The 24,033-nt window shown below is 37.2% G+C and overlaps 1 protein-coding gene across 1 annotated transcript in view; it reads right to left on the bottom strand.

The window, feature by feature from the left end:
• CDK6 (cyclin dependent kinase 6) overlaps positions 1 to 24,033 on the bottom strand; it is a 212,295-nt gene that overhangs the window by 131,376 nt on the left and 56,886 nt on the right. The window contains exon 3 of the mRNA XM_054564624.1: positions 20,326 to 20,461. Within this exon, the coding sequence (XP_054420599.1) occupies positions 20,326 to 20,461 (136 nt within the window). The remainder of the gene's footprint in view (positions 1 to 20,325; positions 20,462 to 24,033) is intronic.

Here is a 24,033-nt window from a genome sequence, read left to right as displayed (position 1 = left end):
CGACCCAAGCAAAACGGGATCTTTTCAGAAGAGAAAGTTCCAAGGTCACAATTATGAACCCAATAGCTGTTGGGGTCAAAACACTGTAATATACCATTCTCTGTCTTTCTCTAAACACTTTGAATGATGAGTTCAGACAAATAAGTTTCAATAAACATAATTTCACATGGGATTGTCTCATCCATCCGTCCCCTCCACGTTGGCAGCCAGATTTTCACTAGACAAATCTACCCCCAAACAAAGTATGTGCTTACAAAGGTTAGTGTGGGCTCTATTTGGATAACAACAGCTTAATCATTTCAATCTTTAAAAAATAAAACAGCAGTTTTTGGAGGCCTCTAATTTATTTCGAGTTTCTTTTCTCATCTTGGATGGCCCTCCTCTAAAACTGGTTCTCATTTCCCCAAGCTCTTCTTGTGCTCTGAAAGCCACCCCAGCCCTTGGTGAAGCCGGCCTGACAAAAGTCAGTCAGCAAGATCAGCTTCTTTGGAAATGTAAGCTGTCTGGAGCTCCCCAATTTTAACGACTTCAGTTTGAACTGAAGAGGAGTTTATGGCTTCTCTAGTCCCTTTCCCTGTGGCAGTAAATTACCAACGATTAAAGAGCCAGCTTCCCCTCGCCCCTTTTGCCCCCGCCACTCCTCTTTCCTCCCAGCAAAAGCAGGAAAAAAAAACCCCTGCTCCCCAAAGCACAAAACCCGCCACCAAGGCAGCGGCACTGTGGTAATTTCCCAAGGCATTATGATTGATAATGATCAGCAGAGCGTGGGATAATAGCTCCCCTTAATTTACCGGTCCCTTTGAAGGGTTAAAATATGGCAGATGTTGATAGCTGACACTCCTTGCTAACAGGAAAGACACATTGCTGTGGGGCCCACTTCTAGGCTTTCCCTTCCCCGCAGCTGTCTGTGTCGAGCTAATTGTATCCACTTGTTTAACCTCGGGGAACGTCTGGAGGGGACCCAGTGCCACAAGGGTACCTTTTTTTTTAACGGTCATTTCCTCTCTGGTGTAACTTGCATGACAGTATGTGACAAGCAGAAATTAATGGGGACACTGCTGTGCCAATTCCTCCTGAATTGCTGACACTGGCTACAGGCTGCCTGCCTGCCACCCAGCCAAGACCTCACATGAAACATGGCGAGGGGCCCACAGCTCTATTCACCAGCAAGCCAGCTGGTCAGTGATGAGAGGATCCGAAACAATGTGGGGCGCACAAACCAGGAAGAAAATGCTTTACAAACTGCGTCAAACCAAGGAGGTAGCATTTGCCGGGAGTTAATGTGCTGGTTTATTTTCCCGAGGGGCAAACTGCAGGACTGCAACCTCCAAAGTACTTTAGATACAAGAAGGATTCCTCTTCCAAGGTCTTCTAAGGTGTAAGCTAAGACAGCAACATCAGGCAAAAGGAAGCCACGTGAGATTCATCTCCAAGGAGTCTTTTCTAGCCAGCGGCTTCCAGGAAGGCCTAGGAGCCAACAGGAGGGTATCGCTTGCCTCTAGCTAACTACCATAGTGCTGCCCAGCTTAAAAATTCTATGCATGGGGTACCTCTTTCACTCTTTCTCCCACATACAAGCACACACACAAAAGAATCTCAAGTTCAAGCCCATTAATTGCCTACAACGTTTTGTAAGATTGGGGAATCTGCCCCAACCTTTGCAAGGTCCACTTTCTCCTCTTAATATGATCAGGAATCAAACTCTGCCGGTGGTCACTTAAAATGGTGGCTCTGTTATAGATTAGGCCTTCCCGATTTCAGCTCAGACGAACAAATGACGGCACTTAATTAAGAAAAGGAAAAAAAGGCACAGCAGACCTAACCAATCTCGTGTACGACAAGAAAGTCAAGCGTAAGGAAAGAAAATGGAAAATTGTAGTGGGAAAATCACACTGGTAAGGATTTCAGAAAAACCTGTGAGGCTCTAAGGGTATTTCAAAAATGACACAACAAAGAGGCTCCCTAATTTTGTGTCTGGGCACAGCATGGAATAAAATTTTGGTGGCTCTGGAGAAGACGACCGTCTCATAAACACAACAATCTATTCAATCCCCTTTTTCTTCCCTCGGAAGTTTTAAAGTGTACTAGTTAACGTGAGAACACAGCTAATTTCTGAAAACACAAGAAGTACTTAACAGCAACCAGGGAATTCAGCAAATGAACAACGTGCAGGTTTTGGTCTAAGTTAGAAAGCGCTTTCGTTTTGGGGGGCGGGGGGCGGGTAGCAGGGGGAGAGAATGCAATAACCTGCAGTGTTACCAGGTTTACCCCAGGGAGAAAGACAACAAGTGTTTCTACTTCCAAGAGGCCTTTCAAAGCCAACATTGGTGTGGCGGCCTCGGTGTGGTCATTCCTAGGCCACAAAGAGTTTGTTACAGGGACAGGCAGACTACCTTTCCACCAATAAATGGAATTAAAAAAATTCTCCAACTTACTCTGGCAAGAAGCACAAGATCAGAGAGAGAATAAAATGGTATGCATGCCCACATCCCCCAGATAACGACTCTGGCAATTACTTTAGTGGGTGGGTTGTTACTTCTGTAAATATAATCTGTGAGAGACCCACTGAATTTCAGAAAGGTTTAGAATGTCCCTGACTCAAACTGGAATTTAGGCCTGGAAAAGACACAAAACAAGAAGTCATGGAAGTGGAAACACTAATTTCTTAAACACATTTCCCAAACGTACTATTGAGACAGTATATAATGCGACCTGAGCCTTTTTTAAATGTCCAGTGCCAATGGAGTTTTTAAGTACCCCTGCCTTCTGATCACAAAGTAATATTCTAAGGAAAACATAAATACTCCCAATCTACAGGGTGCTAAGAACATACTGTGTAAGTAATAGGTCCTTTTTGCCAAGACCGTTGTGGCAACATTCATAAACTGGAATCCCATTTAACCTCAGGCATTCCCTCTTATGTGACAACTAGATGGTATGAACTGGAATTTCTCAAAACAGATTCTCCAAATACTAGCAAAGACGTGTGTGCGCACGCGCACGCAACCCTGAGCTTGAAGTGTGATGTCTACAGCCTCCCCAGTGGCTCTGTAGTCCGCCGCCAAGGACCCCAGTGAGAAGTGGGCTGCGGGGGGGCTCTGTATGTCATTTCTCCTTAGTTAAAGTATATCATTTGCTTTTATGAATTTAGCTCCAGTTTATGTTTCTGTGCTCCCAAGTTTTTCCAGACTATAAATATTCAATTTAACAATGCCAGAAGGAATAAAAGAATTCTGCACATGGAACTTGATTTCATAGATACATTTTAGAAATGCATATTTTTAGGTTAAATAGGGGATACCTGTCCTTAATAAAATAGCCTCTCTCAGCTCACATGCTGTATTGAAGTGGTCAAAAGCCGCATGGCTTGTCAAAGGCTATCCAACAGCACACATGTTCGATTTGAGAGTTAGGGAACTGAACCGTATTTTCAAAGGCGATCCAGCAAGCAGCTGGATATATAACACATGTACAGGTTTCCCAGCCCTGCCTGATGCTTCCTCAGGCCGCTTATCAGAACAAGAAGAATAGAGATCTCTGTTATGGCTTTCCTGTGGCAAGCAAAAGACAAGGCGATGATTTTCCAGTCCATTTCCCCTGGCAACGTGCTCATCAATCACCAGAGGCTAGGACTTTGTTATTTCGACTGGAGGAAAGAAAGCTCAGTGGTTTCTGTCTGAGTGAAATGGGCCTCTCTCCCCTGCAATGTTGCCTCCATCTTTGACGGCTTAGGGCACACAGGCTGAGCTGGAACACAGCTATTCACCCAGTGCATAGATGGCTTAGTCTGGAATAAAAGCTATTTTGAATGTGTTTGGTGATGCCAATTTTCTAAATCCAACATGGAGACTACCAAAATGCTGCAGGTACTTAAACTGCTGTAAACAATGTGTCCTCAACAGTTTTCATTTACTATCATCCACACTATTTTCATTTCCATATGTTCAAAGGGCCACAATGGGAAGGGACAACAGACTTACAGGAAGAGGAAAAAAAGCTTGAAACATAATAAACATACATTCAGATTTCCTTTGCTTAGCATCACCCCCCTCCCCACCCCGCCACTTTTCCCTCCTTTAATTTAGAAGAAATGTAGGTTGCCTTTGGGTGGATAATGGATAGTGGAGTTATTTGTGTTATTGTAAGGGCAATTGCAGGTTATAAAGATTGCGGTTAGCATTTTGAGTCTCAAATTAAATACCCATATTTTATTACTTCAGGAAAAATTGGTAAGACATCTGACAGTCCTTCATTAAACTAATTCTGCATTCACAGCATCTTACCTATTTGTGGGCAATCTCCCTGTACAGGCCAATAGAAGTTTGAAAAGTTCCTTTTTTAGCAGACAGAGAGTCATGCGTATGTCTAAAAAGCCTTTGATTATATCATATAATTGTTATGAGCTCATTTTTAACAAAAGGACTGAGATTTGATTTCAAGTAAAAACTATTGAAAAGTCAAAGATTATTAAAGAAACCCACACTAGAGTCTGCCACTGTAGTAAAAATAGGCTCGTAACTTTATTTTACTCCACATGCAGACATTAATTTAAAAGTTCACTACTCACCAGCAATGGCCCCCATTTATAATCTAATGAAATTTCACCACATGGTCAAATGCCAGTAAGATTAGAGATAATAACAATGGTATCAGTCAGTTTTATGAGAAAACCTATCATATTTTTTTTTCTAGTTTTTCAATGTTTGCCATTTTATCAATATCAGCATCAATAAAAATGCGCCATATATATTAAATATATATACACATCATTTTTACAAAACATGCCCTATGGTATTGTCCAACAGCAAAAGGAATGATACTACATTGCCAATTGTTATGTTGGGCTATAAAGACAATGTGTATGTCGATGTAAGAACTTCAAACTTCTCTGTAATACAAGAAATTCTCCATAAAAAATGGATGTTAAAACAACCTTGTCAGATAAAAATACTAGGGTAAATATCATGAAAACACCATTTTGTAGGGCAAAAGTAGTCGACTATTGGCAATTCATATGGCTTAATATAGTAATAGTACATGCTCATTTTAGGCCATAAATATAAACAATCCATAATATCTCAACAGAGACAGACATTTCTAGTATCTTAGTGTATTTCCTTTTAGTTTTCTGTACATGTATTCAAAATGTATTTCAAAATTGGGGTCATACTTTACATACAGTTTGGATCTCATTCTTCTGGCAATTATTCTTCGAGAATGAGTTTTTTAAAGAAATCATTCTGTTCAATGAATTTTCATAATTTATTTAACCCTCTCCTATCATGGTGCATTTTGATTTTTAATGTACAATTCTCTGGTTATTTGTGAGGTCGAATATTTCCCCTATCTACATACCAGCCATTGTGTATACATGCATTTCTTTGTGAATTTGTCTATGTTCCTTCTTCATATCTAAACTGGGTAATGTTCTTTTTCTTATTGGTTTGTAAGAGCTTTTTATATGTTAAGGATATTAAACCTCTGGCATAATTTTTGCAAATATATGCCTTTTAGTTTTATTTATAATATTTTAAGTTTAAACTTTTATAGTATACTCTATGAATTATTTCTTTTATGATAACATCTACAGTATTTTTTGCTTAGAAAATTCATGTCTACTCCCAAATCTAATATTTGTTTATATATTATTCTATTCATTAACAAAGATAAGAAGTGGCCCTACACATATACACTTTTTGAAATTAAAGTGTTTAGACCATATAAGAGAGCACTTGCTGGGTATCCAAAGTTGAAAGTGCTGTCTTCAGCCTCCTAACCAGCACTAAATGTTACTAAATCAGGCCTGTTTCTAGCAAAATTTACAAGCAAACTCAGCTGTCTCTTTTCTAAGGAAAATTTCCTGCTGTACAAAGGGTTACCTCTGAACAGTATCTCCATTATTTCACCCATGACTCCATTCCTAATTTTCTGTTTTCTGGCAGCTGCTCTCTAACTTACAAATAATGTGTGTCTTTGTTTGGAGTTCCTTAAAAAAACTCTATATTCTAAATGTGGAAGAAAGCTCAATTTATTTTACTTTGAAACCTGAGAAATCAATAACATGAACCATATGTTAATTATGGAACTTGGTGATAAATAAAGTAAGAAGTCCTGTGAAACTCTGGTGGTGAAAGTGATGGCGAAGCTGAAACAGAAAAGGAAAGGAGTCTTTTCTCTTGGTGTGTGATGCTTTCATAAATCTCTCCGCTTGGGAGGACACCAAAATGCAGCTCTTCTCTTAATTCAGTCTAATGTAATTTATATTTTACTTTCTTCCCAGTTCCTAAGTGTTTTTATCAAGATCTTACAAGTGACGATGAGATGCATATCAAAGGCTGTTAGTATCGTAGCAACATTTAGAACAGATGATGTCAAAAAAAAACTTAATCAATATTTTTGTCCTTGTATGTCATTTATTTGCATTCATATAGTTTTGTACTGGAGGCATTAATTGGCCCATCTTTAATATCTGATTTAAATATTAAAGAATTTCAGGATTGTACTAAATTGCTGTGATTAGAGTAATAATGATAATGAGGGGATAAGAGTAATATAATGTTTCTGATATTTACACTCGAAATAATCACGTTTTCAAAAAGTTAGTTTTGGGGTTTATTGTAGGACACAAAACTCTACTTTTTTCCTGGGACTCATTTGATTGATTCTCTTCTTACCATCAACCTATTTTTCTCTTTTCATATACTCCACCCACCTGACCTGGAACATATCTTCATGGAAGGAGGGGCAGAGGGAAGCAGGGCCCTCACCTACAGCATTCACACAATCTTAGTCTGAACCAACACTTGAGGTCATCAGCTAGGGATGATAATGAATTTCTCAAGTCTAGACCTGAACATTAAAATGTGATATATGAGTGAAATCAAAATGTCGACAAGAGCAATTCAAGTGTTCATTCCATATTAATCGTATCCTCAGAACATCTTCAGTTGAGGATAACTGATTCCAGATCAATTAGTATCTGATTGCTGAATGCGACTTAACCTTTAATGTTGAAATTCCTAAAGTTAATTCATAGTAAAACCTCCTATGCCCTGTGGTCCCCAAATCCTGTTACGTTCTATTTTAGCTTTCCAATCTAAAAGTGCTGTGACTATATTAGAATAGAATGATAAATATTTCTTTGGTTTTGTCCAAGAAAGGAAAAGTGAACAAGTATGGTCAGGGCAACAGAGAGGAATGGTAAATATAAAAAATCAACAAAGCTACCAGTTTATATTTGTTAAAGGCTTAGAACCACAACTGGAAGAAATGTGAACAGTCAAAGCTTCTAGTGTATGAGCCTCAAAGGGAGGCCTGAGGACTATGTTTGGCTGCACTGGTGTCAATGCTAAAAATCTACGACTATCATCCACTTCAGGTTCGTATGGTTTTGGTTCCTCATCTATAAAAGAGGGTTAGGAATTCTGACTGGTTACACTTGCAAGTCTGGTAATGGCTTACTAATTTAAGGCCACAAAGAACTATGAAAACATAAATGAAATGGAATAAAAAGCATCTTTCAAAGGCCAAATCATGACCCCTTTTTTTTTTTAAATGAATAGTTTTCTGGGTGGCCTAAGACTTTCTAGTTGGAATTCTCATATTCCTACACAACTTCTCTTCATTCTTAATGAGTTAGCATTTTCCAATAGAACATATTAAGGATTAAAACTCAGTGCTTTTAAACAAATATCATGTGCGGGCAACTGTAGTTAAAATGCCACACCTGACTTCACCTGGTCTTAGGTTAAGAGTCTTCTGATTGACTGAGGTTATCTATGCACAGGCAAGCAAATATTCCATAGGTTTGAGTCATCTTAGAATGTAAGGGAGATGCTCTCCATTTCCCAGTCATGCCATATGAACTTACTAGAAACTGCCTCCTGACATTATGTTTGGGACTGGGGAATGGGTTCGGCAGGGCTCTCATGCTCAATGAGCACCCCAGGGAGAGATTATGTAGCTCATTCACTGACTGCACTTGGAGGAACAGAATATCTTATTTACCTAACTTCATTAATATTTTTTTAGATAGGAACTCATTTCTGCAAAACTTGTTGGGTTTAGTCTATTTTTCCAGGCATCCAAATTAAGCCTACTGTTGTATGGTAGTAGCCAGAGATTTCAGAGATTAGATTCATACTTAATTATTTCTAATATTTGAGGAATTATCTTTTACTCCCTTAAGACTCCAAGTTTCACAGTGTCCAGATTCTTGGCAAGAAGGCTGTGATTTACATCCATGAGTCCAACTTCAGTCAAACACTCCTTGTTTGCTTTTCCACTAGAGTCAATCTTTTAGGAGAATTTTGCTCTTTGATGAAAAGGAAGAGGAAGAGCAGAATGATAGTAATCACAGTATTTCCTATGCTGTAGATATTTGATTCTCATGACTGGCATAATGGGGTTGTCAAGCCTTCATTACCAACTGTTTGCGAAAGCACTTTTCATTCAACAAATACTTACTAACACCAGTAATGATTTTCTTATCTGCAATAAAAGGATTAATTCTTCTACTTTTTTTAGGAATGAGGAATAAGATATTGGGTTGGCCAAAAAGTCTGTTTAGTTTTTTCCATAAAATAAAAGACACATTTTTCTTTTTCACCAATAACTTGATTGATTTAGATACTTTGAGCATGTCGGCTATCTCCCCATGTGGTAGAATGCTGATTTTCGCAACTGATGTCTCAATTTGATTGCTATCAACTTTAGCTGGTCTACCTGACCATGGGACACCGTCTAGCAAGAAATCTCCAGCATGAAACTTAGTAAACCATTTCTGACATGTTCAATCAGTCACGGCACCTTCTCCATACACTGTACAAATCTTTTTTTATTTGCATTTCAGTTGCGTTTTTTACCTTTCTTGAAATAATAAAGCGTAATATGCTGAAAATGTTTATTTTCTTTCATTCTCAATATTAAAATGACTGAACAAAAATTCACCAATTTTGATGTTTTTTTAAAAATGCACGCTGATATGACAGCTGTCACAATAAAATCTAACAAAATTGTTTTGAATGAAGTTAAAGACAACTAAGCACTACTACAGCCACCTTAAAGAAAAAAACCCAAACGAACTTTTTGGCCAACCCAATACTATCTTAGATAACTGATGGATACCTTCTCTACATGCCTTTAACTAATTTAAAATTTAGTGGCTCTGGCCTTGTAGCTTAGTGGGTTAGGGTGTCATCCCAATAGGTCAAGGTTGTGGGTTTGATCCATGGTCAAGGCACATATAAGAAATCAACCAATGAATGCACAAATAAATGGAACAACAAACTGACATTTCTCTCTCCCTCTTTCTTTCTAAAAATAGTAAATAAATACAAATTTTAGCGATTGTAATTTGTTAGCAATTGTTCTAGTTCAATTAGCATTTTCTTAACTTTCAAACTTCACAGTACATATGGGTATCTGAAATTTCTGGATAACAATGTTAAAAGTCAAATAAATAAATAAATATAGGAGAGTATTTTCAATTAGATTTGAAAAAAGCAACTTACAGTGGGGACTGGGAAGAACTTTGCACACCATGGTGAATTACTGGAATCTTATGTTTAAGTTTTCAAAAATGTATAACTAACCAAATTATCTTTTAGATATACACTCCTGAGAGATGAGAATGGGGCCTAAGATTCATAGCGTTAATCAGTCTCTTCACTGGACTTGGTTTCCTATCCCTAGTAAAAAACATATTTAACACAGTCCAACATTGAAAGAGAACAATTTCTGGAATTTTGTTATGTCCGTGCTGTACTAAAGGAGAAGATGCTTTTCGTTCTAGTGAAGACCAGTTACTGGTTTTAGACTTTATCTAAACCAAACCAGCAGAGCAAATCCTTCAGCACTATATGGATAATCCCACAGAGCCCCTGCCCACCATAGACAACTAATGTAAAAGAGCCAAGTGGGTGTGTTGAGATATGCTACGCCCCCAACCAACTTTTCTATTGTGTGTGTGTATAGTTAAAATCTACCCTTGAAAAATCAGTTTATTCACCTGTATAATGAGAATATTGATGCCTACATTTCAGAGTTAATTCGAGGGTTAAAGGCAAGACCTTGGATAGTTACTAACACTTGTTTACAAGGTCCCTTATATTCCAAATGGTAGGCTAGTGCTGGGGATATGTAATAAACTGGAGGTCTGACTTCAAAGCTCATACCTTCTAGTTGGGAAAGATAAAAAACACACTTAAAAATTAATGAGATAATGTCAGCTCAGTCTTATGAAGAAGATAAAATAGGACAAGGTGATGTAATGTGGTAAACTATCACTAACTGTTGAGCTTTAGCTGAGATGATCAGAGAAGGAATCATGATGATATGACATGAATTGGGGCTCGCTAGAATGATAAGAAGAAGACATCTTGCTTGTGGGGCTTGGGAAAGGGAGGCATAGAACATTCCAAACAGAATGAAGAGGGTGTACACACTGAGCTGGAAGTATGCTGGGAGAAGAGAAAGAAAGCAGGTGAGGCTGAAGAACAGTGAACCAAGAGAAGGGTGGAGGCAGATCAGAGTTTGGAGGCTACAGGAAGAAGGAGCACCAGATCATGGAAGCCTTTTGATTTTATTCTATAGGTCATAGGCAACCCTGGAGGAAAGTTTTCAGTAGGGAAATACCACTTTTATTTATGTTTTAATAAGACTGTCATACAAAGAATGATCTATGAGGGGACAGAAGTGGAAGCAGCATATTGAGTCAGGAAGCTGGTTTGATGGTTCGGACCACAGCTTTAGCAATGAAGATATTGAGAAGTAGATTGGGGATATCTTTGGAGGATAAAACCAAAAGTACTTGCTAGCAGACTGGATAAATACAGTTAAGGAAAGCAAGAAACCAAAAATGATGCCTAGGTTTAGGGCTCAAACAATGGGGCAGATGGAGAAGGCTTGAGTTAGGGAGCTAATTCTTGGGCAGTGTTTTGATGGAAAGATATCTCAAATGCTTATTTGATTATAATGCATTTAGAGTGTGGGGAGAGGTCAGACGGGGATAGTAAATGATATGTGAACATTTTGGCCTAAATGACATCTGCCAGAAAGTGTAGACAGGGAAGAGAAGAGGACTGAGGATGAAGCCTTGGATGTTCCAACATTTAGAGGAAAAGAGTCACCAAGGAGACTGTAACCATAAAGGTCTGGCACATGCTAAACTTAGATGAGAAGTATCCCTCTTTTGTGCAGAGCATCACTCTGCTATCTGTCCCGATGCGGATATAGGCTGGGTATATACTGTTGGTAACTTTTTAATAGGCTCTATAGAATCAATGCCTAAGGTGAGAAAGCATTTTCTAAAGAGATTCCAACTTAGTTTCATTGAAGTGTCATTTGCTTATTTTAGTTAGTCACTATTTATTTTATTGAGTCAGTCTAGCAGTACCTATAGAAAGACCTTAGTGTTTATTTAATTTGTATTTCCTTTTAGGAAAAAAAAACCCCAAAAAACCCAAACCACTAAGTAACTGTTATAGTCTGTTATTACATACTCTTAGATAAATGTATTTGCATTAATTCCTTCTTCTTTCTTCTGATATGAATTCAGCTACTACAAGGGCTTGAGAAATTGCTTAAGGATTTGTTTCTGGGAGAAAACTCAAAATCTAGGTGATCTAAAAATGTTCTCCCCGAAGAAGCTTCTTGAATTATTTTAAGTTACCACAGTTGTAACTCACTTGTCGCACATCTCCCCCTGTATTTGGGATGAACTCAGCGTTGACTCACTACCAATCATCTCTCCTACTGGAGTCAATGGCCAATTGCTGGCGCTACTGTAATTTAACCCTCTAGCTATTCAGAATGGCTGCTTAACTTTTGCTTAGCAATATATCCGCTGTTCCTCTTTTTAAAATACCCCCAAATTCTGTGTGGAGGGGGGATGGCGTGGGGGAGGACATACACAGATAAGTGTGTGCATGAGGGTCTGGTTTGTGTGGAGAAACCATTTCTTTTGAGTTAAAAGACTATTTGAAGCTAACTTTCCACAGAGAAATCCTAGGTTACATTCCTGAACAGTTCAGATGCCAGTTTTTTAAAAAACGGAACACCTGTAAGCACAACAGTTAATATACTACAAATAATGTAATTTTTATAAGGCATAATAAGGGTCTAGAATGTGCATAAATCAACTAAGTAGAACATTACAATAATCAATCTTATAAAATGTTGAGTTGATATGGAAGGGAAGTGAAACTAAAATGACTCTTAGGACTCAGGTTGGAGAGAGCCTAAAGCCAGAGACTACAGAGGAAGCTGCACCAAGCTACACAGAGCCTAGGAAAGTGCAGCGTGTGTGAGAATGTGTGTGTGTGTGTGTGTGAGAGAGAGAGAGAGAGAAAGAGAGAGAGAGAGTGGCGGGGAGGTAGTGGGTAGTGGTGAAGGTGGTAGAGAAGGAGGCAGTAAAGAGAAAGGGTAAGAGTATGGGGAACATAGGATCTTGAGTATCAATAAAAAATAAACTGTCTGGCCTTGGCCAGGTGGCTCAGTGGGGAGCGTTGTCACATAACCAAAAAGTTGAGGGTTTGATGCTGGTCAGGGCACAAACCTAGACTGTGGGACTGTGGGTTTGATCCCTGGTTTGGGTGTATATGGGAGGCAACCAACCAATGCTTCTCTCTACCATCGATACATCTCTCCCTTCCTCTTTCTCTAAAAACAATGGGAAAAAAAATGTCCTTGGTTCTCGGGTGAGGAAAATAAATAAATAAATAAATAAACAACTCTGGGAAACTACACTGGCCTGCTCAAAGCCTTAGGAGATCCTACTATAGGACTGAACTATATTGGATGTCACATTGTTTCAAGTTGAGGACCATCTTAGAGTAAAAGACTAAAGGATGAGGTCTTTTGCACCAGAACTACTGTTATTACCACACTGCACTTTGCTTATTAAAATTAATTTTATTAAATAGTCTTCTCAGGCATTGTTCACACATGTAGTTTCTTTTCGAATTATTTCGTGTTACTACGAAAAGCAGTTCGCATTAAATATCAGGAGAGATGTGTGTGCGTGTGTTTTAAAAAACATGGTCTCTTCAATTACTCCAGTCATGATATTAGATTGAAAAGAATTTCCTTCCAGGATCCTTATCATTATTGTGGAGTATTTGTTCTTTGAATTTCTTGCCTTGTTTTTAAGATCACCTTATTATGCAACATCTGCTCTGAATTTCAAATGTGATAAACAGAGTATGAGTGTCGGTGGCAGATGGCTAATGACCAGCAGCGACAGGGCATTCAAGCCTGCCTTGTTTTCTGAGAAGCGATATTTTCATGTTAATTTGTTCTGTGTCCTGCAAAGATGAGACAAATCACCTGCTCATAATTCAGGCAAAGTGGAGACCACCAGGAGCAGAGAAGGGCCATGGCTTGTTCCTTTAGGGTGAGAGGAGAGAGGGCTCTGAGACTTTCCTCCTCTGCAGCACAGGGGACCAGTCAGTCACTTTGCATTATGTCAGCTCGAAAAAGATGCATCAGCCCCAGGCATCCCATGTTGACATCAGAGCCACTGTTTACTGCAAGCAGATATTATTCATGAAAACAGATATTTCCCAGAGGCAGAAAACAGGTGCTATTAAGAGTGCGTGTCAGACTCTGAAGTCTGGGTTTTGTAAAATAAACCTAATAGTACACTTTATCTCCTAATGAAACTATTAACAACCAACAGAAATCTCTAAGAAACATTCAACAGAAGATAAAATGAAATGTAATTCACAGAGAAAATGACTCACCAAACACAAAAACCTTGAGCTTTTCAGCCTTCTCAAGCCCTAGAGAATTCATTTGTCAAAGATGCATAAATAAAATATTATTTTTGTTCTAAGACTGAGTCATCCAAAGAGATGACATGGTCTTGAGCTAAAAGAATCCTGCCCTGTTTTGGAGAGGTAGCTGATCTTTTGTGTGACCATTCAGGGTCTTCAAATCCTGCTTATGAAATTATATTGCTGATTTCATCAAACTTGTTACATTCACAGAATGTCCAAAGAATATTAAGTTCGTAGAGAGTTTGTAAGATAGTCAGTAAGTTAGGTCATATACTAGGAAAGGTAATTTACTGCATAAAGGGAAGCCTAAGTACTGAAATGATAGTTCAGTTAAGAGGGCACTACATTTGGAAAACATGTAAAGCATTATGATTTTTATATATGAGTCTCTCCCCATATATATCCTGCCATATAGTAGTTCTCTGTCTGGGTAGCAGTTACAAATGACTAAGGAACAAGGTGAAGGAATTTATTTATAGTTCTTGTTCTTTCTGATCCTTTGTTACAGGGTAGCAGATAAACGCATGAAAGAGAAAAAAATAACAATCTGAAAACCCATTTTTTTCCTCATAAGGTCCCCATAAATAAAAGGTGCAAAATAAGCAAAGATACTGACAATTTATCATGAACCCTAAAAAAAGGTGTCAATTTCTGCCTCATAAGTTTAATTAAACATGAAAGTCCAAGCAGACAACATCAAATCTCCAATGGTCAAATGAAAATTGAAGGGAAATTGCAATGAATTATTCCATAATTAAGTAGATCAAAAAATAACTTCTGAATTAGAAATAAGAAAGCAAGATATGGCAATGATAAGCCCATGATGCAAAATTTGGTATTTGACTTCACATATGGCAGGTATGAAGCTTCTTTACACTAAGGCCACATGAACGGATATATGTTGGGGTATCAAGAAAAGACATTAAAGAATGTGATGAAAACCTCAAGATGAAGTACAAATAAGATGTATATATGTGTTTTTTTTTAATAAGGTGTATTTTAAAATGTTGGGAAGTACTGCTTATGATTTTATTTTATTCTCATGAGCCTCTCAATGACAATTTTCCATTAAGAACTATACCCTTAAATTACTTTATCAAAGTCTGACATGAACACTATACAGTAATTACAAGATTTCCCAAATGAGTTCAACCAACTATAACCTTGACAAAAAAATACTTAAGAGTGATTTTCTGCCTTTAAAAAAACCCAAGCAAGGGAAACAAAAGAAAAAAAAAACCCCAAATGGGTCTAAATCAAACTAAAAAGTTTTTGCACAGCAAAGGAGACCATCAATGAAATAAAAAGACAACCCACAGAATGGGAGAACATATTCAGCAATACATCTGATAAGGAGTTAATATCCAAAATCTAAAAAGAACTCACACAACTCAACACCAAAAAAACAAACGATACAATTAAAAAATGGGTAAAGGACCTGAATAGACACTTCTCCAAAGAGGATATACACGTGGCCAATAGACATATAAAAAGATGCTCAACATCACTAATCATCAGAGAGATGCAAATTAAAACCACACTGAGATATCACCTCACACCTGTCAGAATGGCCATCAATAAATCAACAAACAACAAATGCTGGCGAGGACGTGGAGAAAAGAGGAATCCTTTGGACTGCTGGTGGGAATGCAGACTGGTGCAGCCACTGTGGAAAACAGTATGGAGTTACTAAAAAAATTAAAAATGGATCTGCCTTTTGGCCCAGCAATTTCACTTCAGGGAATATACCCAAAGGAAACCAAAACACTAACTCGAAAGAACATAAGCGCCCCTATGTTCATTGCAACGTTATATACAATTGCCAAAATATGGAAGCAGCCCCAGTGTCCATTGGTAGATGAGTGGATAAAACAACTATGGGACATTTACACCATGGAATGCTACTCATCATAAAGAAGAAGAAAATTTTACCCTGTGTGACAGCATAGATGGGCCTGGAGAACATTATGCTAAGTGAAATAAGCCAGTCGGAGAAAGACAAATGCCATATGATTTCGCTCATATGTGGAATCTAATAAACAAAATAAACTAACAAGCAAAACACAGGCAGAGTCACAGATAGAGAGCAGGATGATGACAATTGGGGGTGGAGGGATAGAGCAAAAAGGACTCAAGGACATTGACAACAGTGTGGTGATTGCATTGGGGAGGGGAGTATAAGGAGGTTAAATGGTAATGGAAAAAAGCAGTAAAAAAATAAAAAAACCCAAAACATATTTAAATGAACTTGATAAATTGTTCTATGTGTGCACTGGGAAAATAAGCCCATGATGGGCTCTTTTCCAACAAACAGGTTGATGAAAATAGTACTGAACACAAAGATTTGACCCCTACAATACCTAGTCAGACACTACGGAGCATTCCAGTTTTATCCAACTACTTCCCGTCTAATGTAATTTGTGTCCTGAACTCGCACTAGAATATCCTGAATTTAAGTGGGCTAAAAGGTAAACAGTGCCACAGAAAACAGGATAGGGGACAGCTGGTCAAAGAAAATTCCCTGGGCCTAAATGATCTGATAGAAGGTCTTTTCTAATTTTGTTTCGTATCTATTTCATGTTAAAATATTTTCCATTTCTATAATTAATTTGCAGCATGATATGTGTTGATATATGCCAGACTTTGTCAATAGCAGTATTTATGAATTTGAAGAACCGTTTAGAAAATATTTTGGTATCATAATGCAAAAAATCAGCTATAGATTTTTGTGCTTACTTATAAATAAGTTTTTTAACTTGAAAATATACCCTAAAGTATATAAATAACCATGGATGTGCACCACATGCTTCTGTGTGTACTTTACCTCTTCCCTTATACTCTAAAGTCCTGGAGTGTAGGTTGATGACTGATTCAGTTTTATGTTCCTGGAGTGCCTAGCACAGATGTATCCCTGTAAATATTCAATTAATATTTGTACAAGTATACTCAGAAAAATACTCTTATTACCACAAAGCATTCTATATAAAGGATCTGTGTTTCCAATAGGTTGTTCATAATAACAATATTCTCGACATAGTTATTGAGATGTTTCACAAATGAGACTATACAGTGAAATATTTGTATTTTCTGGTTATGTGCTTAAAATATTTAATTAACCAGAATCTCAACTAGCCGGAACCTCCTATTGGATTGGTCAAAAATTCCATATGGTTTTTTTTCATAAAATAAAAGAAACATTTCTCATTTTCACAAAGAACTTTCTGATTTGGATATTTTGAGTATGTTGGCTATCTCCCATATGGTATAAAATGATTGTTTTCAATTAATGTTTCAATTTGACCACTATCAAGTTCAACTGGTCTATCTGACCATGGAGCATTGGCCAGCAAGAAATCTCTAGCAGGAAACTTTTCAAACCACTTTTGGCACATTTGGTCAGTTACACACCTTCTCCATACACTGCACAAACCTTTTTTTTGTATTTCAGTAGCATTTTTACCTTTCTTAAAATAACAAAGCATAATATGCCGAAATATTGCTTATGTTCTTCCCTCTTCAACATTAAAATGACTCAAAAAAATTCACCAATTTTGATAATTTTTTTAATGCACTCTGATGCGACAGCTGTCACAATACAATCTAACAAAACTGTTATGCATGAAGTTAGACAACAGAGCACTACTAAAGCCATCTTACAGAAAAAAAACCAAAGGAACTTTTTGGCCAACCCAATTGCAGATGTTTATCCTGCAATCCAAGTGTTAAAAAAAGTCAGTTACAGAAACAAAAGATACAAGTTAGCTTAAAACTATTCGTTTGATGGTATTCTAGTGTATTTAAATGATTATTCATATTTTGAATAATAACCTTAAAGAATCACAAATGTTTTGATTACCAAAAAACCCCTATATTTAATAAGGAAGACAAGTTTATTAGCATAGTTTAGAAAATGTTTAAAAATTAAGGATGAAGACAAAATGGATATTGTGATTAACCTTTAGGTTAGCAAAAAATATTCAATTAGCCATTAAGATACAAATTAATTGCCTGAAATATTTCAGTTGAACACAGCTTCATTTTACTATGAAAACGTCAATACACCATTAACCCCAAACCTTAAATGACCACAGCTCCTCTCCCTCCCCCCACCCCCACCAGCTAAAATGGTCCCTGTTAGCATCAGTGGGGTGCTGCCCTGATGGTGGAAGAAATTCAACAGCCTCTGGGAAAATCTCCTGTTCAACACAGAATGAAGTGACGTTTCCTGTCCTTGCAGATAGATGAAAAACTCAGAAATACTTTTAACAAGTCACCTTGTCAAAAGCTTCTGGGGAGAAGCACCATCTTCTCCGGCCCCTGCCTTCCATCCCCCAACCAACCCTCGCTTGGCTGCTCCGCCACCCCCTTCTTCTCCTTTACCTCACTTTGGTGGGCATCTTTCTACCTGTTCCTCGATTTTCCTGTTCACCTCTCCTTCCCTCGAGAATCCGCCCACCCTCATCTCACTGCATTTCTATTCCTGCCAGATGAAGCCCTAGTTTAGCTTCTCTCTGCCTTATCAATCATTTAACCAGATATTTTTGCAGACAATTCCGAAACTCAGCAGCCTCTAACATCCTAAAACAATTTAATGTGAAGCTCAAAAGATCTAAGTAGGTGGCAATGTATGGTATAAATATATGGCTACCTTCTCTTGCGGCTTAAAAAAAAAATGACCTCCCCAAAGCAAAAAATTTTAACTTAGAAATACATCAGAAGAAGCCAATAATTATTTTATCAGTTTATGCTTAAGCTGTTGGTTGGCAATGTATCTTATTTATTGAGTACCTAGATGTACTAATCAGCGATTTTCAATTGGTGTGCTGCAAGAACTTTTAAAACATGCAATACCTGACTATTTAGTCAGGGGCACTGACCTATTTTCCCTTAGATCGTCAAATTGAAAAATGGCAACAGCCACCATAACAATGGCCATCTGGTGTAAGTGAATCAAAACTACACCTATTTTTTTGTCAGATTGGCAAAAAAAATTATATACTTTTTGGTGTGTTGCAGAATTTTTGCAATTAGTTTATGTGTGCCATGAGCTAAAAATGGTTGAAAATAACTGGTATAAATCACTGTGTAGGGACCATCAGAAGAATACAAAGATGAACGAATAGGTAAGAAAGACAGGGACATAAATAATTGCAATTAAAGGTAGAAAAGTTGATAAAGAAGGAGAGATATATAGAAGAAGGGCCATAAAACAAATGAGATTACACCCAGCTATAAAAGTTGATCAAATGATATCTGGGGTGGGCCTTGAAAATTTTAAGCAGTGATTATTGGTGGGGGAATCCAGGAAATGGCAATGAGAAGGAGAGCCACAGAGGTAGGAAATCATGAGCCTCACTAAGAGAATGGGGATTAGTCCAAGGTGGCCAGGAAATGGGGTATGTGAAGAGGGGCTATGCTCTGCCCTGCAGGTGGAACATGGGATTTTGAACAAACTCAAAAGGGAGTGAATAAAGGCACCAGAATACAATTTGAGAGGAAAGGTGGGCACCAAGATAGAAGAAGACCAAGAACAGGTAGTTAGGAATAGCTACACTTAAAGAGATTTAATGCCCTTGAAATTGCTCCGAAAGAAATGAGAGAGACCATTACTGAGTACCATCTTCTTTTATGAAAGGCAGATGGGAGAAAATAAGTTCTGTATTAGCCTAAAACCAAAGGAATAAATCAAGTTCTAAATGTCAGTATCTGGGAATACCACCAGCTATCACTGAAAGACATTTCTTACTCTGTTTAGAAGATAAACTATATTCATCTATTTATTCCTATAAAAATGATTCATTTCTAAACAATGAATGATAAGGTAAAGAGTCTGTTTAATTAAGTTACGTAATTCACAAAAACAAAAGGGTCTTTATGAAGATCTGCACATGGTGTGCATAGATCTAAAAAATTTACTGTGGAGTTCAATTAAGCAGAACAAAGGCAGACCAACAAAACTTTTTAAGCAGCTTTTTCCATTGGAAAGAGTTTCTAGTCAGTACACAGCATTTGTCTGGCTGACCTCTAAAAAGTCTGAAGTCATCTTTGAATCCCTAGAGTTTGGGATGGTACCTGGCACTTGGCTTCCTATAAATGTTTTATTAGTGAGAAAAAAATGGAGAAAGAAAGGCCTAACAGCAGTATTTCAGATTTACACAGTCGGAGTATGTCCTGGAGTCAGTACTCTAGTATAATACTCCATGTGCTCTAAATGATGTTTCAAAATATATCTCTCAGGGTCCATGATCCATCAGAAAAAGACTGAGCTATATTTATTACACTATTATTTCCAAGCTTAGAGCTAGATAATGTAAAATAGATATTTCTCAATAAATGTATTAGAACTAAAGGATTTTCCACTGAGCCCTAAAATTAATGAACTAGAATACATTCCATTTGTAAACATCCCACTATATTAGATATATTTATCTATATATTGAGTTTCAAAAGCTCTAATTGTGGCAATTTTCAGAAGGAAAGAATGTCATTGCTTAATAGGGTATGAGAGTGTGACTCTTTGACCAGGCAGAAAGTTGGTTCTTGGTACCTTTATGGTTTCAGTGGGCACTCCAGGCTCTGGAACTTTATCCAAGTAAGTGGTCAAGTCTTGATCAACATGTTCAAACACTAATGTTAGTTTAGTTTCTCTGTCTGTTCGTGACACTGTGCACACATCAAATAACCTAAAAGAAAAAAGAAAGAGATATTAAGTAGGTGGCAATAAGCAAAGTAGTAACCTGTATGTCTTACACATATCCCTCGATTTGATCAAGCAGGAATAAAAGAAGGCCAGTGTTGACCATTCCTTGTGATAATATGTAAGGATACCTATTGGGGCCTGACACTTTAATGTCAATATGAAAGTTTCAGGAGCGGAGCATTTGGCTAAGTGGTGACAAAGTACACAGTAGCAAAGAGAAAGCAGCAGAACCTGAGCATGACAATATCTGCTTGAGTTTCTTTAGTTAAGACCTTAGGTAGAACTTGATGAGGAGACAGTGTTAAAAATTGCAGCCTAAGAAAACTATGGTTTTCAGCTCAGAGTTCGAGAGTTATTAAAAAGACTGACTGAGTATTCTTTGGAGATGCTGGACTCTTCGATGAAGTTTTTCCTGGAATTTAAGGTGTTAACAATCATGCCTGTGAAAATAAGTATGGTGGAATTTGGAGAAATTTGGTTTATTTCTAAGAGAGCCCTCTCATCCTAGTGAATCAAGTAATTTCCCTAGAAAGGACATAAGTTTTTATTTAAAAATTTCAAATATGGTGCTCATCAAAATTTTGGATTTCAAACTTTTCTTTTCAGGGATGGGGGAAAAAGCTGCACTGGTAAACTACGTCACCCTTAAATGATAAAGACAGACTAACAAACTTTATAATCAAGTTTCGATGGGCAAATTCAATTTCTTTCATAAAATCCTATAACCCATTCAAAATTCAAGTTTCAAAAACAAAGTTTTCAGTAGCAAAACAATTTTCAAGTCAAAGGACAAATTTTCTTCTAATTTCAGTCACATATAGCATACTATCTGGTACATGAGATGTTCACCAAATGTCTGAAGAATTCAACAAACCACCCACAAACAAGCTGTAAGTAAATTTTTTGATAAGAATATAATAGAAACACTAAGCAAAGGCAAAAAAATGCTATTCATGTTATTTTCTTTCATTTTTAAAATTTAATACAACTCTTCAAATAGACTAACTATAAATGTGCACATACCCAATTACTAAAATGCAGGGCTGACTCTCAATTATCCACTTTGCATATTACCTCTGTTAAATTGTTAATGCCTAGCTGGTTCACTATACCACCCTGCTGAATTTCTAGGCCCCACAACACTTGGTACTTCTCTGTGAATCTAAAGTAATCTTTGAAAGAAACTAAAGAACACTATAATTAAGTTAAATCTAGTGGGGTGAACAACAGCACCACCAACCACACACACTTCACAGCCAGATTTTTCATTATGGGTACTTTGGGGTGAGCGCTACAATGCTATTAAAATCAACTAAGATCGCCTGAATTTCTTCCTCACGTTTATCTACTCCCAAATGTTCTGCTTGCTAAAGTTTTCATAAGCTACTTCTAAAGTTACTTTTTTCCTAAATTCTAAAGCCTTCTACTTTCACTAATGTGCCTTCTTCTGTAATACTATTCTGATAAAGTAAAAACTCCTACTTAGTAAATTTATTAAAGATGGTACCATAAGTCATCGGAGTACCATACTAAGAAAAATAATGCTATTATGCATGGATCTGACACCTTCGACATTTATCAATAAATAACTCTTTAAATTTGGCAATTCGAGGTAGCTACCATTTATTCATAGGCTTCTGCGAACCATCTTCTTCTCATTAAACCCATATACTTTGACAGCTTCACTTTTTGCTTCCTTTAGAAGAAAAGGGAGTTCCACAATCGCCAAGCTTCTTCCTATCTGTTGCTTCTACTTTTGTAATAAAATAAAACGGCAATGAACCAAAAAAATCAAGAACAAACAAGGGAACTACACCATTGCAGCTGTGCTTCTTAAATGTTACTTTAAACATGTTTTCCATTAAAATTAATTATACACATTAAAATTCATTCATTCACTATGATTAATTTCCTAAATGCAAACATAGTGTTTATCACTGCCTGAGGTCAGCAATGATTTTAGTAACTCCAGTTCTTACTGCACTTGGAATTTTTAATAAATGAGACATTTTAGTAATTTCCAAAAGGGACATAACTGGAGAATGAAGTGAACCAAAGTCACCGGCTCTCAAACCGTTGTTGTTACCTAACAGCCATGGCAGTGTGCTGTGTTGCTTCATCTCATGAAACCGTTTTCAGACACTCTTTGTGTGACACAATTTGAGAATGACATCTAACCCACCAAAGTTATTTTCCTCAAAGTTATATCACTTTTTTCAAAATATTAAGACTCACTTTGCTGAGAAAAGGCCCTAATTTTGTTTTATTTATTTTTTAGATTATTTTTTCAATTACAGTTCATATTCACTATTATTCTGTATTAGTTTCAGGTGTACAGCATAGGGGTTAGACAGTCATAAACATTATAAAATGTTCCCCCTGATATTTCAAGTACCCACTTGGCACTATAGACAGTTATTACATTATTATCGGCTCTTTCCCCTATGCTGAACTTTACATCTCTGTTACTATTTTGTAACTACTGATTCAAAAGGCCTTAATTTTAATTGGCAATTTTTTTTTCTTAGAGAGAGGGGAAGAGAGGGAGAATGAGAGGTAGAGAAACATCAATGTGAGATAGAAACATCAATCAGTTGCTTCTCCCACGTGCCACAACCAGGGACAGGCCTGCAACCCAGGCATGTGCCCTGACTGGGAATCGAACTGGTGACCTTTCACTTTGCAGGACGATGCCCAGCCAACTAAGTCACGCTGGCCAGGGCTAATTTGCAATTTTTAAAATGTGGAATTTTTAATGAGTCGTGTCACAGTGCACAGAGTAGAACCTTCTTATAAAAATTTTAATATATATAATTATATATGCATATTCTAGGCTACGAAAAGAATGAGGTAGAAGTGGCTCATGCTGGTTCAAGGAAATAATTCTTTTCTTTAAGGTGCCATTATTAATTTCATTTGGGAAATGGAGCATATTCCATTCTCTTCCAAAATTCACAAGTGACATCAAGGGAGTAAAAGTCCTAGAAGGACCTGCAGGATGTCCCCTTTTTTGGTTCCAATCCTGGGTATCAACATCCTATATACTCAGTACCCCACAGAAGACATTTTAGAAAATACTGCTCTATACTAAAATAAATTTATTTTGATTTAATTGTTTAGTAAACATTATCAGAGTAAAAACTAAAGTTATATTAGTTATAATGGGTAGGAAATACATTTTGAATCAATGGTTATAAATATAAATCTTAAGAATTTTAGAACATAGTATATATGATGCTTTTTCATCTACAATGACTCCCTCTGGAATTACCCCAAATCAAATAATAGTCACTTTGGTGGACAACAAAGACAAGATAGATGCAAATCTCATATAAAGTAACTGAGCTGAACAAGAACCAAAGCCCCTGATATTTGGAAGAGGTTAACAATCTGTGATATATTTATATAAACCAATGAGGAGTGTGGCCAGGCTGCCTAGAACCCCTACTTGCAAAAAACACAAGAGCCAAGCAGGTCTGAACATTTGAACATAAACACTGGAAAATAACTTCAACTGTATGGTTCCTGTGTTGACCAATATCTCAAGACTTTTTA

This window comes from Pteronotus mesoamericanus, unplaced genomic scaffold, assembly GCF_021234165.1.
Source record: "Pteronotus mesoamericanus isolate MK-2021 breed Mesoamerican mustached bat unplaced genomic scaffold, CSHL_Meso_final scaffold_85, whole genome shotgun sequence".
In the NCBI taxonomy this organism is placed as follows: domain Eukaryota; kingdom Metazoa; phylum Chordata; class Mammalia; order Chiroptera; family Mormoopidae; genus Pteronotus; species Pteronotus mesoamericanus.
Note: the sequence above shows the minus strand (reverse complement) of the source record. Positions and strands in the feature narration are given on the sequence as shown.